The sequence below is a fragment of the Puma concolor genome, chromosome A2, assembly GCF_028749965.1.
Source record: "Puma concolor isolate L17-30 chromosome A2, mPumCon1.1.hap2, whole genome shotgun sequence".
NCBI classification, from domain to species: domain Eukaryota; kingdom Metazoa; phylum Chordata; class Mammalia; order Carnivora; family Felidae; genus Puma; species Puma concolor.
Window position 1 is genome coordinate 120,842,438 of NC_141668.1, and position 18,223 is coordinate 120,860,660.

Consider the following 18,223-nt stretch of genomic DNA (forward strand, 5'->3'; position numbering starts at 1 on the left):
AAATGGGGAACCAGAGGTCCAGAGAGGAAAAGCAACTTGGCAGAGATTACAGACCTAGCAAATGGCAGAACCATGAGTCACATCTAGATCTCCATACTTGCAAAGGCTGTGTGTTTAACTGCTTCTCAGTTGGCCTCTAAATCATGTGGCTAAAGCTAAATTCATAGCCAAAACGTTCACTTGACCTTCTGAAGTTTGAGGGTATGAAGTTGACATGAAATTAGAGTCCTCTGGGCATGGAAGTGACAGAATAGAGAAGATCCCCTTTTCTCCTGCATTCATAAAAGATGCTGTGAATCAGTGCATCTTTTGGTTATGTCTCAGGTAAATCTTGGACATGTTATTTCTCCCCTGTGTCCCAACTGCCACACAAAGGATCCCTAGATTCTGCTCAGCTCTTTTAAATGATTCATTTGCATTTTCCTCCAAAGATTAATTTGATAAAGAACCTAATGTTTTAAAACACAAGGAGAAAAAAAATCCATAAACATATCATGTGGATTTGAAACAGCCGCCATGGGCTGGACCCCAGTACTCTTTTGTTCTTCCAGAGAGTGACGTGCCAAATGGAGCCTTTGCTTTTCGCCCCCCTCAGCAATCTTATTTCCTTTTAAAGCATGTCCTGGTGGGGGCTTGGCTGTGTTTTGCTTGGTCCTGATTCATGTGTTATTGGGTAGACCATGAGTCAGGCTGACCAGGCATGTAGAGATACACATTCCAGAGGTCAAGCTTATCCCCAGGCTAGAATTTCCTGGAAGCTCTGGGACTGGGATCTCTAGGATTTATTTTTATTTTTATTTTTATTTTTTTGGCCAAGGGTCACTGCTTCTTCAGTAATTTTGGGATATTATTGTATGCTTCCTTAGATTGTCTCCCTACTAGCCCCCTCCCTTGAGAGTTATACCAGACTTCTAGAAAACCAGGAACCAGGAGAAATCTAGAAAGCCCTTGTTCTATATCTGGAAATGGCTTTGACTTGATGTGGGTAACAGTATAGTGACCAAGAGATACCAGAGAGGTACAAATGCCTGGTAACATTTGGTAAATGCTGGGTAATTCCTGAATCAGACTAGTAAGGTGTAGAGGGACTTTGATCTCTGAGTGGAGCTCTCGCTGATAATCACAGCTCCCCTCCACCAGACTGCTACTTCTGAGGAAAGTCTTCTTATTTTTTTCTTAGAGTGGAAAGAGGTTAAGGTTTGGGACCAGAGAAGACTGGGTTTGAGTTTGTAACCTACCATCATATAATCACTTAAACTTAATCTTAATTTACTCATGTGTAGAAAGGATATTCAAATTTTTGCATGGTAGTCTTTAAGGCTAAATGGGATGTGAGCAAATGTCAGGCACCCGCATGTACTCGAGATGTCTTTCCCTCCTCTCTTTTGTCTTTCCTCGAATTTGTCTTTGCTAGCAGAGAATGAAGGAGTCTTCCTGGAGAGTCCTTAGGGGATAGGAGTCCAAATAAATGATAAAAGATCAAACATGTCCCTTCTGAGAGAAAATGTAAAAGGGTTTGCTTCTCATATAAAACAGCAGACAATGAGCAAAGAGTTGATCTGGAAGTTTGACAAAGCCTTGTAATTGTATTACCGTTTCTGTTTTTGTGAAACCACCATCAAATTTCCACATCAGATATTTAGGCTTAGATACCAAGTATAAGTGCTGGCCACTAAAAGAATCTCAGTGCACATAATGAGACCCAACTTTTTGTTTAATGCTTTCTATAAAAGCTTTATAGAAAGCATTTCTAGAACTTCTGCAGATCCATGCCATTGATATGTATGAAGCTCCAAGAATAGGTTTAGGACACCCTAGACATTCCATGTGGAGTTAAAGAAATATCATCATCTTGAGTGACTCCTATAGAAGTGGTTGGTGGCCCTGCACCTGGCAAGATCATGGCAGCTGCCAGCCAAATCCTCTTCCCAACAGCAAATGAAAAGGAGGGGGGTGGTACTTCCAAAGGAAGGCACTTAAAGGACAACAGCTGTCTCTTCCTTCTGGATGTCCTGAAGAGCTGTTCCACAATTCTACTTTCAGTGGGACAAGGTTTTAGGCCTGTTTTCCATAATCATTTGCTATTTGGGAGACCGTCTGGTGTACTGCAAAGGTCAGTGGACTGGAGGGAAAAAGAAGACTGGTTCTCCTTCAAGGTCCGCTACTTCCTAGGAAAGGTGACTGTCCAAAGTCACCTGGTAAAGAAATGCCTGCAGTTATTATCATGACTCAACCCCTGCCAGAAAACTTCTCATAATAAATATTTCAATGGTGTTGGATGAACCCTGGGGAGATAAGAACTTCCAAGGTCTATGCTCATCATGACAGATTTCCACTTTATTATTCACATGCTATTTTGAATGTGTAAGTTGGAAAGCAAAAATGAATCTCCTTTCCAAAATCAAATTGAATACCTCTTCAGGAGATCTGCTGACTCCAGCAGGCTGTAGGAGGAATTATTCCCTCACCTTTCTGTCCTTACCTTATTCTCACCAGAAGTGGCAGGCATGGGGGTGGGAAAGAAAGAGGCACACGTGAGCCTGTGTCACTGTCCCTCCTTCCTGGTCCCCAGCTTTTGCTGGACTCAGCCTATTCTTTTTCTTCCTGTCACCTTTGGCTAGTTAATGTGGAGAGAGGATCAAACCACAGGAACTTCAGAGGGAAATTCCGAAGTCCTTTCCCCCCTGTCCTGCTTATAGAATGGTGGATAAGCCCTGGCTGAGAGGAGGTCTTGGAGCCTAGATGGCTGAGTGTAAAGCCTGGAGATGGTCTGTGATTAAGCCTTTCCTTGCCCCCCACCACCCCAGGTGGTGGATGCAATGGTGAAAGTCCATCAGCAGCCGCCAACCCCACATATTCACACAGGTCTGCACAAGATGACAAGCATCTGCAATTTACCAAGTAATGGCTTCAGCATCTGTTTTCAGAGATCCTTTAAGAAGGACTTGGATAATTTCTGTCTTTCTTTTTTAAAAAGGCTCTCTCTGGGGCCAAGTTCCTTATACACCTATGGGCATGTCTCCACTGCCTTGGCTATAAAGATCTTTAAGTGACAGCCTAGTATATTTTTAAGATTGAAGGAGCCAACGACAGTTCTTGAGGAGCTGTGTTTACATTGGATCGGCTCACTCAGGCAACATGCCAGCAGTTTTGCACGCTGCAGGAACTGGAGGTGAAAGCAGGAAGCGCTGAGGGCAGAGGAGAGGATGAAGCCGGGGGACAGGAAAGCCAGGAGGGAGGGGATGCAGACGAGGATGTGGGGAGACGCCCAGCTGAACCTGGCAATGCACTTAGAACCATCATGTAATCCTCTTCTGACATTGTGTTGAGGGGTGAAAACAGAAAAAACTGGTCCCTTTGGAGCCAATCCACTGGCACATGTACAGTCAACAGTGAACATGCTCTTAGATCTCTTTGTTCTAGTCCTTTCTAAATTCCTGCAAGTGGCTCCTTGGCAGCCAATAGGCCCGTATTCTTGCAAAGCCTAATGGGTTTCGGCACATTTTCTCAGCAATCTCACGTAAGGAGCTGGACCCCTCTGGGGCTAAGTTTCCTTGTCTAAAAAGTGAAAAGAGCTCCATGTCCCTTTTCAGGCCTAAAATTCTATGACTCCAGAGTGAGATGACTGGTGATCTCTGTTCCCTGTAAGCAGATTTTGTATCTGTTGGGGGGAGAATGAAGACAAGATCAATGTTCAACTTAACAAGACTGAGCAACTGGCTTTGGTTCAGCTGAATAAAAATTAGTTGCTCTTGAGATGAGATAGTCATAAAGAAAAGCATGTCCTTTATCCACCAAAAGACTCCTTTCAGCATTCACACACCCATCGAAATCTACCACTGCCAACCAATACTACTCCTACCACTACGCCTACTACTACTAGCTAACTCTGAAAGCTGCCGTGCTGAGCCTGTCATATACATTATCTCATTTAATGACCACGGATACTTTGGGAGGTAGGTGCTGCGACCATCTCTCCAATTTTCAGATAAGGACACAGACTCAGAAGTTAATTCGCTTGCCCAAGAGCACATAGCTAGTAAGTGGTAGAGTTGGGGTAGGAACCTGGATCTGGTTACAAGAACAGCAGTACCAGTATTCTTAAATTTGCTTAATCAACAACAGAATAAATCCGCAGTAGTGGTTGATTCCACTAAAAGAAATGGCATTTGGCCTTCAAGGCCCTTTATTACCAAGGAATGTTGACTATGCTCAGGGAACTTTCTGTGCTAGGACACCTTCTCTTTCCCAGTAGAAAAAAAAACACATGATGGCTCAAGAGTAGCCATTGGGAGCATTGAACTTGGCACAGATGAGAGGAGGCAGGTAACTGTTTCTAAGGTCTGCCACTAACTAGGTATGTGATCCTCAGGAGCCACTCTGTCAGATCAGTTAGACAGTCTCTAAGGGTACTCCGGGTTCTGGATTTTATGTTCTCCTGAAGATCTTTTTATGACTTTCCAGCTGCTAAGGATTCCTTGTATCCCTCTTCCCTTTGGGGGTAGGGCAGCAGAGACAGTTTGTATGCCATTTTAAACCATTTCTCATTTTGTAAATGCGTCTCTTGCAGCTCCAAGAGTCTAATGAAATGGTTTCAAAATGCCTACGTGTGATTAGGCATCCTGAAGCCAAATGTTATACCCCCCCGCCCCGCTGCTGCAGATTTAAAGAGTAAATATGCAATAAAAGCTTTTCAGCATGCTGTTGGTATGACAGTGTTTAATCACTATTATAAAGTTCAGCAAAGAGAAGTTCTCTCCCACTCCCTTCTTTTCCCTTGACTTTTTGAGTTGAAGACTTTGGTTAATCTACATAGTGGTGACCGTCCTCATTGCCACAGTCCCAAGAGGTTAAAAAAAAAAAAGTCCACTCTTTCATCTCTACCCACCACATTCCTTCTCTAAGCCTGTAATTGGATCTAAATGGAAAATAAACCCTTTGCAGGCCAAGGAAGTTGGCACTAGAGGGTGACAAGAAGGAGAACATGTTCCACCTCTAATCCGGATAATCACACTCTCCGATGCAAAGGAAAATAAAAACAAGGCTTCCTCCAAGCTGTGGCTTTGGCTTTCAGTAAGGAGGAGGGTTTCCATGTACTCTGCCTTACTTCAGACATTATCTATCAGTCAACATGTAGTAAAACCACCCCCAAATCACCTGACTTTGTAGAGGACAGTGGGAGCTCTGCCCCTTTAGCCCTAAACTCTTTCACCTCAGCTGAATTTGGGGAGGCAGTTCAGGCACGCAAATGTCCGGCTGCTACATACAAGTTAAAAAACATTCATGTACAAAATGTACTGTCCGTGAACACTATGGTCTTAGCTGGACGGATATTCAGTGGTTCCCGGTAGGTAGTTTATTGAGTCCTGCTGTGTATGGTATGCTGTGCTGGAACAGAGATGAACCAGAAAGGTTTGCCTTCAAGGAGTGTAGAAAGATGTGTAAAGAATTAAGAGCAATCTGTGCAGGACTCACTACTAGGTAGAAATTAGCAGGTACCTTACCAAGATCTAAAGTGTTCTGAGAATTCCATAGAAGGAGAGACGACCTGATTCTCCAAATAGTCTGGCAAATGTGATGAGACACGGTACGTTCCAGAGATGCCCTGATTAAGTCTGACTTGGTGAACACATTCAGAAAGGTTTGCAGGACTCTGTGTGGGAGTCTGGGGCAGGACAGCCATGTAATGGTGCAGCAATAAATCAGATGCACGAACTCTGTGGCTCTAAGTATCTGGCTTGCATTTTTATTTTGAGTCGGACATGGGTTTGGGGTTTTTTGTTTGTTTGGTTTTGGTTTTTTTGCCTCTCATTCTACTCCACAGGTAATGGCAGATGTCTAAGGAGGACTCTGCCCGCAAGAGTTTAAAAATGACTGCTTTGGGAGATTAACCCATAGTGTATCATTACTGATACAACTGCTGGGAGGGAGGCGAGGTCTATTATCCCCCAAACTGGAGACAAGGAAAATGAGGCACAGAAAAGTGACTTGGTCAAAACAGTATAGCTAAAAAGGGGCAGGGCCAGGGTTTCAGAGCCTAAGGCTTTCCTTACCCTGTGTTGCCTGCTGGAACCAATGCTCTATAACCCTGGGCTTCTGTTTCTCCACTGGCTTAGACTGTCTCTCTGTTCCTTTCCAGCTCACTTGCCCTCTAAGTCTCTGACCTGTGCCCTCTCCCAATTGCATCCAGGTAAGTAGCTGGTGGGTGTTGAAGCTACAGGCACAGCTGAGGGCCTCTCCTGCAGTAATTCACCCGTGACCTTCTGGGCTCTGGGCCAGCCCTTCCTGAAAGGGAAACGTGCAGACCCTGGGGACAGAAATTAGTTCCCCTGTGTTGGCACTGCTGCCATTGCCAACATCACCAACTAAAGAAACGTGTGTGTGTGTGTGTGTGTGTGTGTGTGTGTGTGTGTGTGTGAAAAACACAAAATACTAGGAGGACAGACAGCCAAAGGGGAGATTCCTTGTGAGTAAATGTTACTCTCCCCCAAGCCTTCACCTCAATTCCAGGAGGTGGAAGATGGGGTGGGAGGAGGTAGGGTTTTTTTTCCCCCTCGTTTCAGACAATAGAATTACTCTTAAAAAGGAAAAAAAAAAAGTTTTATTTAAATTTTAATTAGCATCACCGAAGAACTAAGATTCTTTGCAAATACTTTACACAATGGCTTTTAAGAGTAAGTTTTAGGGTGTGTGCCTGTTGGCTCAAATATGTATTCCCAACTTGTTTTCTGGGAAGTCTTGGAATTTAATGAATTTCCTTCTACTTACGTCTGGGGAAGTCTCCGCGAAACCTGGGAGAGGGGCACAAGGAAAAGGTAGAATGTGGGTTAAGTACAGACAGATAGCAGCTCACCTTCTGAACTCCTGGGTTGAGGTCCTTAGCCACCTTTGCCATCTTCTGTGGTGCAGGAACAGCGCCTGGCTTCTCGGCAGAGGCGCTAGGGCGCGCAGCGGGGACAGCGCTGGCTGAATGGCCAGGTTCGCGGGCCAAGGGGGAGCTCTGCGCTCAGCCCGGCGCCGCGAGGTCCTTTAATTGGAGAGCGGGACTCCCTCTAAAACCGCGCCAGCCAATCCTCGCGAGCGCTCGCGCTCGGCCAGCCAATCGCAGCGCGCGGCTCAACCCCCTCCCTCTGGGCGGCCAGGGCCGCGCTGGGCGGCTGCTGCGGCGCGAGCGCTGCCCTGACGTCAGTGCGGCCGCGGCCCCTGCCCGTCCGGGCGGCTCTCATCAGTCCCTCGAGTGAGCTGCAGGAATCCGTCCCCACGCCCTTCTCCTTTAAAGGACAACGGGCAGAGGGTGGGGCGGGCTGCTGGGCCCCGCGATCCATTCAGGTCAGAGGGGAGAGTGATCAAACTGGTAGGCCGAGGTATTTTTAGTGAGCTGGGTCCAAAAATAAATGCTGAGCGTGTTCCCCTTCCCACCCTTTCTGCCTTGTTCTGGAGGGCGGGCGTGGGGGGGGGGGTGTTGCGGGGCGAGGCGGGGGAGGCAGGTGGTATTCAGCCTCACCGACTGGGCCTGCTAACTTTCCCCAACCCCGGCAAGTCCTCCCTCCAGTGAGCAGACAAGAGGTGAGAGTCCAGCGGAGTTAAGTTTTTTTTTTGTTGTTTTTTTTTGTTTGTTTTTAAATGGAGGTTTCTAAATTTTATGAATCTGCCTTCCATAAATTGTGTTAGAGTACACCCTCCCAATTCAGCGAGGAGGAGAATACAATTCTGATTTTAAATAAGCGCTGAGATGCACATTTTCTTTCTAGTTTCGTGAGTACTTAAGGTGTTCTTGTTGCCGTGATGATAATGACGGTGATTTTCACTCGCATCTGGTACATGAGGACACAGGATCAGAGAGGATAACTGGTCCAAAGTTGAACTCTTCAGCAAGGCTTTAAAATCTGAGTTAGTGAGAGTGAGCGCTTACCTGGGAAGAAGGGGCATGGGATTATAGCAAGCCATAAACCAGGAAATTCTAGTTAAACTCAGAAAATTGGGTTATGGAAATCTGGACCAGCAAGCTTCCCTCTGTGGATTTCTCACATCCGTGGGGGAAAGTGTCTGGCCATGTCTAGCATAACAGGTCCTGTAAGACATTATCAGCCAGGTCTTCCCTCACAGTGCCGTGCTGTGTGCCTATAACTCCACATCTTTATTAAGCGGGTTCTACAAACCTGGGGTCCTGGGGGCATTTTCCCTGCCCGGACAGAGGACTAAACCCCAACCCCTTTTTACCCTGCGGAGAATACTGCTGTTTCGTGAGGTTTTCGGTCCTGTAACTCACTGCCAGAAATGAGTACCCTCTTCTACTAGGACTCAGGTGGGCTAACATAAACCAGGTTGCAGGGAGACTGAAAGGGTGGGGGGGAGTGGTCTTAAAGTACTTTATGTGACTTATTTGGGAGGATGGGGGAGCTGCAGGTCACATTCTAGGGCTTCCTCTCTTATTGGAGATACTTTCCTTCTTAAAACCTCCTCCAGTTTGGTTGTTAACATATCATCATCATCCCCAGCAATCCCAAATCTTAACCAATGATCCCAAATTATGATTCCTTTTTTACATTCCTGGAAAAGGCTGGCTTTCTGTCCATGATTCCCCATTTTCCTCCTTCGTGGATCTGCTGGAATTGATGTTTGTCTTGCTTGCTCCCAGCTGTAGTCCCAACACCTAGCATGTGACAGACACTTGGAACACATGTGTTGAATGAATGCAGGTTGGGTTCTGTCTTTTAATCAGCTTTGAGCAGGCAGGCAGGGCTAGGAAGAAACGGTGCAGTGCTACACCTGGTTTAGTTTGTCCAAACTTCCAAGGTGGGCTGCACAGTAAACCCGTGTATAAATAAACGGTGGCCAACAGAAGACTGGCCTGAAAGAGTTTCCATGTGAATAGCCCATTCAGTAGCAAATCCTAGGAACAAAAGTGCTGAACTGGGATGTCATGCCAGAAGCCTTTGTATTTCAGAGTTACAGGAACAGAAGCCAGGAGAATAACAAAGACAGGCTTTATCCCTCGCAAACTGGGCAGAAGCCTTCTCAGTGAAGTCATTTCTCACTCCTTTCCCAGCCACCCTTTTGCCCCATCTTGAGAAATTATTGTTTCATGGAATAATTCTAATTGTATTAACTTTAACACTGTATAGCTCCAAACACATGACCCTCTTCCTCTCCATATTTTTACCCTTGGCCCCAGTGTCATTTAAGGAGGCAGATATTGTGGCTCTTGTGAGAATCAGGAGCTACTGCTTGGGGTGGCTCAGTCTCTTTTTTCTGGAAAATAACCTGTTGTGGGCATAAAGACACCCCCCCCCCCCCCCGTCCCTGCTTAGTACTTATTCTGTCCCCAGCTAAAGATGCTGACTTTGACTCTTCAAACCCTTCTCTTGAGCCAAATGTTCCAGGGGACCTATAGTTCAGAGTCTTGGCTGGATAGCTGGACAGACTATTATATTTTTGGACTGTTCTGGAAAAAGGAGGAAATGTGACCATTACACCTCAGCTTCACTCTAGCTCTGAGATCCTTTTGCTTCTGTTTGGGAGAAAGTGGACTGTCATTTCTAGGTAGGAACAGTGAGAGATCTGATTTTCCCAATGCTCATTGCTTTGTGGTGCTAGGGCTTATCAGAAGCTTCATTCATCCTTCAAGCAGTTTGGGGGCACCTGCCTTAGCCAAGCCCTGTGCTGGGTACTGGGGACACCCCAGGTACATAAACTAATCCTTCCCTTTCAAGAATGTTTTGGTGTCATAAACATCATTGGAGCTCTCCAGCTGACAAAGTTCTTCTCTTACTTACACTTCAAGACAATCACAGAATACTTCTAATTATTCCATAATAATTCTAATTATTTTTCTGGGAGAAAAATGGAGATACTGGACAGTCAAGCTCTATCCAGGGTCACATAGCCAGTAAGTGGCAGAGCTAAAATTTGAACTCAGGATTTCTAACTCCAAACTGTGTCCTTTCAACTGTACTGCTTTACCTCTCAAATGAATCTTAAGGATTGATTATGGGGAAAAAGTTAAGCACTTGAAAATGGTGTTGTTGTTATTGTCATTACCAATGGGTTTGTCCTAACTGGGATTTTTCACTCTGTCTCCTGCCCTTTTCATTGTTCACTCATTCATTCATTCAACAAACATTGAACTGAGAACTACAATGGGTTAGGAGGCCCTGAGCTGAGATATGGCACACCATGAATAAGACAGAAAAGGTTCCTGCCCTCACACAGCTTCTATTCTAGTGGAGGGAGACAGGCATTAATCAGGTGAACAGATAATTAGATAAGGTAATTGAGGATGGCAGTGATTGCCTTGGAGGAAGTACATGGAAAAGACATTCACTGGATATGTGGTCCTTTCACGTCAGATGGTCCAGGAAGGCCTGACTGAAGGGACCATGTGAGCTAAGACCTGAAGAAGGAGAATGAGTCAGCTGTGAGTAGAGTCTCCATGGAAAGAACATTTCAGAAGGATGGAGTCATAAGTGAAAAGACTCTAAGGGGGGTACAGGTTTTCTGTGTCTGAGAGATCATAAGGTTGCTGTGGTTGGAGGGCAGTGAGGGACAGGGAGAATATATCAGGGGACCTGAGAGGTATTTGGTAACTGGATCACATTGGACCTTGCTATGGAGGCTAAATTCTTTTCTGGGAAGAGTGGGAAATTATAGGTCAGTGCTTTCCATGTGAGACATAATGTGTGTCAACTAAGTCATTTAAACATTTCTAGTAGCCACATGAAAAAAAGGTAAAAGGAAATGGGTGAACTATTTATAACATGTTTTAGTTAACCCAGTATATCCAGAAGGTTGTCATTTCTACCTGTGATTGATATACAGTATTACTGAGATATTTTACATTCTTTTTTTGGTACTGTGTCTTTGAAATCTGGTGTGTGTTTTATACTTGCAGTACACCTGTGTTGAGATTAACCACACTACAAATGCTTAGTAGTCACTTGTGGGCAGTGGCTACCATATTGAACAGAGCAGTTACAGAGTTTTAAGCAAGGGCAGGGAATGACAGTATCTGATTTACTATTTAATTCACAGCAAGGATGCCCAAAAGGTACTAACAGAGACCTAGCTTGTTATCAGGTGGAAAGACCAAGGGTCTGAAAACCAATAACTACATGTCTGGTCTACTCTGTTTCAACTCTACTTACACTGGGAAGGGCAAGTGATTTAGCCAAAGTCACAGAGGTAGAAAGAAGCCAAGCAAACCTTGAACCCAGATCTTTTGGCTTCATGCCAGACACTTTAGGAACTTGCCAATAATTAATGGCTCACAATGATGATGTTTTTATTGTTACATTGTAGCAGCTGTGGCTTAGTTGTTTTAGTATGCAAACATGAGTGATGGCTTCTATTTGGTTATGAGTTTTTAGACCTATTGTGTTCATTAAAACACCCAGCACCCAAGAGTAGGTATATATAAATAATCCATGAGTCACCTGATATATTCTGATCTGCAATAATTGATTGATACAAATAATCCCTGAACCATATGATATATTTTAATATATTAATATTAATTGATACAAATATACCATGAACCACTTACATGTTTTAATTTGTATCAACTTGGACCATCATTTATACCAAGTATATATGACTTGTTCACAACTTAAATATTTTGGTTTATTTCCTGCCATTCTTACAGTGACTTTAATTTTAGAATAACTATCTAATTTTTTCCAGATTTTTGGATGGATTCCTAGATCAGGAAAGGCTTTGTCTATAAGGTCAAAACATCTGGATAAAAACAAAACATGGTTTTTGGACCCAAGCATTCTCCTGCTTTGTAGCCTAACTTTGACTGGGACTGTGAAGGACCCAAGGAGAATCTATCCATTGTGAAGGAGCACTGGATCAGGAGTCCAGAGCCCTACATTTTGATCCTAGCTCTCCTAAAATGATATGGCTGGCCATCATCTCTAAGGCCACTTGTGACTCAAATGTGTTATTTACTAGGAGGCAGCGATAAATTTGCTCTGAATATTAGATACATATCCCACTTGATGGTGCAATGGAGCCCTTCCCTTTATTTGCCAGGTCAGTGAGAGAGTGTGAAGAGCCAGGATTTAGACCCAGAAAATCTCTGCATGTGTTTTAGCTCTGTCACAGGGATGGGTGCAGGCATTCGGACAATGTATTTGCCTATTTGCTGGTAAGAGAATGGAGCCCCGCTGGGTTATTTAAGCTGCTTAAAGCCTCATAGCTAGTTAGGATCCAAACCCGACTGGGATCACTCACAAGATGTCTGGCTTTACAGTAAGGGCTTAGCTTGGACTAAGACGGGGAGAATGGGCTCCTCACCTTTCAGGATTGTAATGGGTATTTTTTGTGTTTTCTTCCATATCCACTCTTTGCTCTGTACCTGGAGACTCATATGGGTCTCCACTCTCAGGCCCCTTTGCTGTCTTCCTGGAAGCAGGAGACTGGTAGGAGATCAGGGGTGTGTGTATTTAATCTCCCCTCTTCCGCCTTGTTGGCCTGGATTTTAGAGATGGTCATGCTCTTCTACCTACAGCCACAGCTCCTGTCAGCCTGGGGACAGCTCTCTCCGGTGGCTGCTTCAGGCCTGGGCGTGGTCCCTGCTTCCTGCTGTCACTGGCCTCAGGGTGCTTCCTCTTCTCAAGTGAGTCCTTTGAACTTTGTTTTCTCCTTCACTGAGAGTGCCTTTATTAAATTTCCTTCAGTCACCCCTTCAAGTGTGTCTAGCCAGTGCCCTAACCTGTACTGAAACAGAGTGGATTTTAGAGATGATCTCATTGTAGCCTTTGCTGGGTTGATGAGATACAGAACACCCTCTGGGTTTCTCATGTGGTCTTTTCTGCTCTTGGCATGTGAATTAGTTAAAATGATTTGGAGCTTTGCAAACGCTTAGAATAGGAAGACCAGTTGGAGGTGTTGGGAGAAACAAGACAAATTTGGGGGCCTTCCCCAGGGCAAGACTGCCACAGCTGCTCTAGGGTCATGAAGAGGAGGCTGCCCATGGCCATTGACAGTGGCTTTAGGTGCATAACTCCCTTGTGCCTTGGCCCTCCCCTGTGTCACAGTGGGGCTCATTGTGAGGAATGAATGTGGGTCATATGCAAAAGTTTGGTCTACGCCTGACGGCCCTTCCAAATGTTCTGTTCCCATGCCAGGGTTCCAGCTGACATAAAGCCAGTCTTGTGTCTTTGGGGACAAGGCTTGAATGTGAGACGCTGGGGGACTTGGAGCCCTTTACTGAGGTAGACCCTCTTGAATTGCTGTAATTTGCTGACCTGCATCAACTTTGCAGCCAAGATGCAGCAAAATGCTTCTCTTGCTGCTGGGTTTGGCAGAAAACTGTTGAGAAAAGAGTGAGGGTTTGGAACCTTAACTTACCTATCTGTAAAATGGAAACAGTGATACCAATATCCTGAGTTTGAGCCCTGATTATACTACTTACTAGCTATGTGGCTGTGGGCAAATTAACTGTTCTCTTAGACTGCTTTGGCTGTAAGACGGAAATGATCAGCCCTACTTCCAGAGGGTAGCACCCTGCTTTATGAGGGGGCATGTGCAAAGCACCCAACCCATTGCTTGATACAAAGTAATTAATACCCATGGTTTCCTTCCTTTCCCAAGTTTTCTGTCCCTTGGAATGTCTTCAAATCCACAAATAGATTCAGAGTAACAGTTCCCTGCTATTCCTTTCTTTAGCCTCAGAGATGAAACTTGCATTAGACTGTTTCTGCATTGTTTTACTTGCACATGGTGATCAGGTGCAGGCAAGGGTAAACTTGTCAGCTGATGAGTGGGCATCTACCCCCCAAAAAAACAAGAGGGCCAGAACCTCCAAGTTCCCATCCCCACCCATGCGGCACCTACCCTCTGCTTGGATGCTTTCCATGTCCGAGAACACATGCTCTTACTGGGCCAATCTGGCAGTTTGGGACATCTCTCATTGTTAGAAGGTTCTGTGTTACCTTGGCTGACATCTGCCTTCCTAGAGCTGTTACCTACGTGTTTTTTCTAGCCTTTGCAATGTCTTTGAAGGGCTCTCTCTTTCTTGAATAGTGACAGTTGATCTGTTAGAAAACTGTTGTCATGTGTTCATAGGTCTTCTCTCCCCCAGACTTTAGGGACTATTTTATCTGGCCTCGGTTACATTCCACCATTCCATTCCACTTTGTCAATAGCCATCCTTTCCCCTATCTTGGTAACTGTGTTGCAACCTGTGGAGGGGTAAGAGCATCAGCTTTGAAGTCAGGGGCATTTGGTTCAAATCCCTGCATGGACACCCACTGGGAACCTCAATTTACCTATCTATAAATGGAAACAGTGATACCAATATCCTAGGACTCCTAGGCAGATTAAATGTGCTAATGTATGTACCAAGTATTCAATCTCTTGCCCAGCATGGAAAAGGTGTGGTAACTGTATAATTACTTTTTAACTAATTTCTAGGCAAGTGGTTACCATGCTTGGTTCTCTTAGAAAATATTCCTAGTGACCTTTAACATTGTCATCAGCCTGGATTTGGGAGTTTTCCCGCCCCCCACTCCCTTACACCAGGAAAAGGGCATTAAATGAGTGTTCCATGTATTTTGTTACAATCACAGATTCTTAGGAGGATCATAGGACTGTCAAAATACTGTTCAACGGTCATTTTAAGTATGTTCATGGGAGGCAGGTTTTAATTTAAAAACAGCTTGGATCCTCTGTGGCTAAACATGTACATTCTAAGAGGTCCTTTGGGATTGCAGTGGAGTGTTCAGACATCCATGGGCAGAATTCCAGAACTCTTGAAAGATGAGTGTGTCCTGTGGCTGATGAACAAGGTATGAAGACACCAAATCCCCCTGACGAAGTCCAGCAATGCCTTGCCACTGATCAGCCTTTCTGGAAAGACTAGATGAGCTCACTGAGAAGAAAACGGTGGATGGGAGATTTCAGGAAAGATTCTTAGTTATCAGAAATTAGGCATTGGAAGATCTGGGGCTTCCTGTTGATTTCCCAAGTTTTTCTCACAGCCCAAGACACATGGTTTGGCCATGATGTCATCTGACACAGATAGACACGCTGAGACCAAAAACTGTCAAACAGATTCTGGATTATGATGGAGGGTGGGAAGGATGTACAATTTAAGGGCCGTGTGAGTGTGGAATGAGTAATGTTTTTCAGTAGGGTATTATCACCCATCCTATCGTTGGTGGGGGTGGGTGAATTGAATTCTGAGATATTAAAAAACAGGTGTTCTGTATCCCCCTAAAGACCTTACTTTTCCAAGTTTAAATTCTTTATTTAGTAGTCTCATCTTTTGTCACACTAGGAAAGTATTTTCTTTTTTTTTTTTAATTTTTTAAGTTTATTTATTTGTTTTGAGAGAGACAGAGACAGTGTGAGCGGGGGATGGGCAGAGAGAGAGAAAGACACAGAATCCCAAGCAGGGTCTGTCATATGTTCATAGGTCTTCTCCCCTACAGACTGCCAGAGCAGAGCCTGATGCGAGGCTTGAACTCACGAAACCATGAGATCTTAAATTTATTTTTTTTAAGTTTATTTATTTATTTTGAGAGCGAGAGAGAAAGAGTGAGCAAGCAGGGGAGGAGCAGAGAGAGAGAGAGAGAGAGAGAGAGAGAGAAAGAATCCCAGGCAGCCTCCACGCTGTCAGCACAGAGCCGGATGTGGGGCTCGAACTCACAAACTGTGAGATCATGACCTGAGCCCAAACCAAGAGTCAGACACTTAACCGACTGAGCCACCCAGGTGCCCCAGGAAAGTATTTTCACATCCTGTTGAATTTACATGACCAATGTCAGTCATTCATTCATTAGTTCATTCATTTGTTCATTTGATCACTCAGTTGATCATTCAGTCATTTGGTCTGTGGTTCTATCAGTTACTCAGTCATTTCATTGGTTCATTGGTTGTTCAGTCTTTCATTCACTGAATGACTTTTGCACATCTCTTTCTGTACCAAGAGCTCTCCTGGGTGTCAGACATGCACAGTGAAAACAGATTCACAGAATCAAGTCTCCTGGGAAAAAGAGATGCTAAACAAGCAATTGCAACAAAAGGTGATGAATGGGGAGCATTATGATAGGAAAAGCATGAACCCTGAGGCAAAAGAAGTTCAGTTTGGCTGGAGATTACAGTTTTCCATTACCTAAAACATCAGATCCCGGTGGCTTAACTTCCTGGGTGTCTAAATACATAACTCCAAACACTCTTCCATTAGAAAGAATAAGAGCTAGCTTTGTGGAACCCTTGCGATGTAGACAGCCACTGAGACAACACCTAAATCTTTCCTGAGTTAGTGTCTCTACATATTCCCACTTCACAGATGAGGCAGTTGAGGCTCACAAGAGGATAAACAGCTTGTTTGTTGGTCACATAGAGTGAATTGGCAGAGCCAGGACTTGAACATCGTTCTGTCTGATTCTAGAGCTCATGGAAATAACCATGAATGTTTTCCCCCTTTGTGCCCAGGAAGTGGAAACTCTGTAACAAAAGGTGTTGAGAAGCCAGGGCAAAGAGAGCCTTTGGACCTTCCTACTCTACTCCCAAAGAACCAAGAGCTCTGCATTGAGCCTCACAGCCCATGGGAAAAAGAGCAAGAACTTGGGGTGATCAGGTCAGAGAGCATCTTGGAGTGAACTCTGTTCCTGCATCCCAGAAGGCATGAGAAAGCTTTGCGGGAAGTTATTTGTAACAGTAGAAAGACCTTAGGCAATCCAACGCAGAAATGAATCAATCTTATGCTCGTATGTGCATTTTAAATGTAGCTAGAATAATATAAAACGGAATTAGAAAGCCTCATGTCCACAGGATGTCTTTATTTAGTGTAAAGCAATCCATTACACATGCTCCCTTTCCTTTTCAGTGATGAAAAAATAATGTGAGTCAGTCATTTTTGCAAAAATAGTCCCCTATTTCAAAAGAAAATAGTTTTCTTAGAGAACATAGCCTTCTCTCTATTTTTTCTCTCTCCTTATGTCCCTTCCTCGAACACGAACTCAATAATAAATATCTCCCATCCAGATGTTAGATCATATTGGGATAATTTGGAAATCTTTGTGCTAAATTTAGAAATGATTCATCCGCACATTGAGTGGTACCTAAGTTTGGCCACGGATGGGGATAGTTGCTTGCCCTGGTGCTGATTCAGGCTTGCCAGTGAGTGATCTGTCTTCTATCACTTGAGATATTACTGAACTGCTGTGATGACTCAGCTTGAGTCTGTACAACTGTGAATACAACAGCGAGCTCCCTCAGTAACTTCTCTTGGTGTCCCCCACATGGTCTGAGATGATTCCGGGCTCATTGACACTAAGTTTGTGCCATGTATTCTCAGTGAAGGTATGCGTGAGTCATGTTTCCTTGTGTCTCCCTGTCAGTCCTGTTTGGTATTCCGCAGTTGCCACAGGTGTAGTCCATACATCATCCCCTTATTCTTAAGTATCTTAATTATCTTTGAAGAATTTCCTTTCTAGACCCAAGAACCGTGAGCCTCAGAATCCATGTAATCTGCCTCTCTTCTGTATTACTACAGTAGTATTACTTCTTCTGGACACTAACTAGTAGTATTCTACCAGTGCAATCCAGCCTTTACCATCAGCAGCACCCCTACCATCATTTCTCCCAGTAAGCAATATTTTGGAATACTTAGAATGTTAGAGACAATGGTTGGGTTCCTAATACGCTTTATCTGAATTAATCCTCATACCAGTCGCATGTAATAGGTGCTATTGAGATCCTGATTTTGCTTAGGAGTTAAAAACAAGGTTCAAATATGCAAAGTAACTCACTTGCAGTCTCACCGTTATTAATTGGCAGAGGAATTATCTAACCCAACTTATCTGACACTATGCTTTTAACTAAGACCTCCGTATTTTCTAACTTGGTGATCTTTTCCACCATCTCATATCATCATCCTATCACTTCTGTGCGGTTAATTTTTAATACTGGCTGCCTGATACTTGCTATACTCACATGATCAAGACTGTAGGAACAGTCAGGTAATTTTCAGCATGCACTGATATTTGGATCGGTCTGCATCATCTATTAAAGTACATCCCCTGAAGGAAAACAGAAATCCTGCATTAGTATGGACTCAGAAGGATGACATTCAAACTCCCAGTCTCCCCTCTCTGGCAGACACTTATCAATCTCCAGGCAAGAGAGACATTTTTTTAAGTAGTTATTCCTCTTTGATACAGGACTTCTTTTCCCTACTGTCCTATAATTTTGTTTTCTCTAGTGATGACCT

General features: G+C 44.2%; 1 protein-coding gene and 1 long non-coding RNA gene across 4 annotated transcripts in view; one reads left to right on the forward strand and one right to left on the reverse strand.

The window, feature by feature from the left end:
• The window catches only part of LMCD1 (LIM and cysteine rich domains 1), a 58,281-nt gene extending 51,268 nt beyond the window's left edge, over positions 1 to 7,013 (reverse strand). Inside the window, exon 1 of the mRNA XM_025922212.2 lies at positions 6,854 to 7,013. Coding sequence (XP_025777997.2) covers positions 6,854 to 6,895 — 42 coding nt within the window. The 5' untranslated portion in view covers positions 6,896 to 7,013. The remainder of the gene's footprint in view (positions 1 to 6,853) is intronic.
• A 149-nt stretch (positions 7,014 to 7,162) lies between these two features.
• Positions 7,163 to 18,223, forward strand: part of LOC147583486 (uncharacterized) — an 813,850-nt gene continuing 802,789 nt past the window's right edge. For 2 of the 3 annotated variants that reach the window (XR_015248269.1, XR_015248271.1), the window contains exon 1: positions 7,469 to 7,566. This is a non-coding gene — a long non-coding RNA (uncharacterized LOC147583486). Of the gene's footprint in view, positions 7,330 to 7,468; positions 7,567 to 18,223 lie in introns of those variants that run through there. The other variant, XR_015248270.1, reaches the window with a different exon arrangement.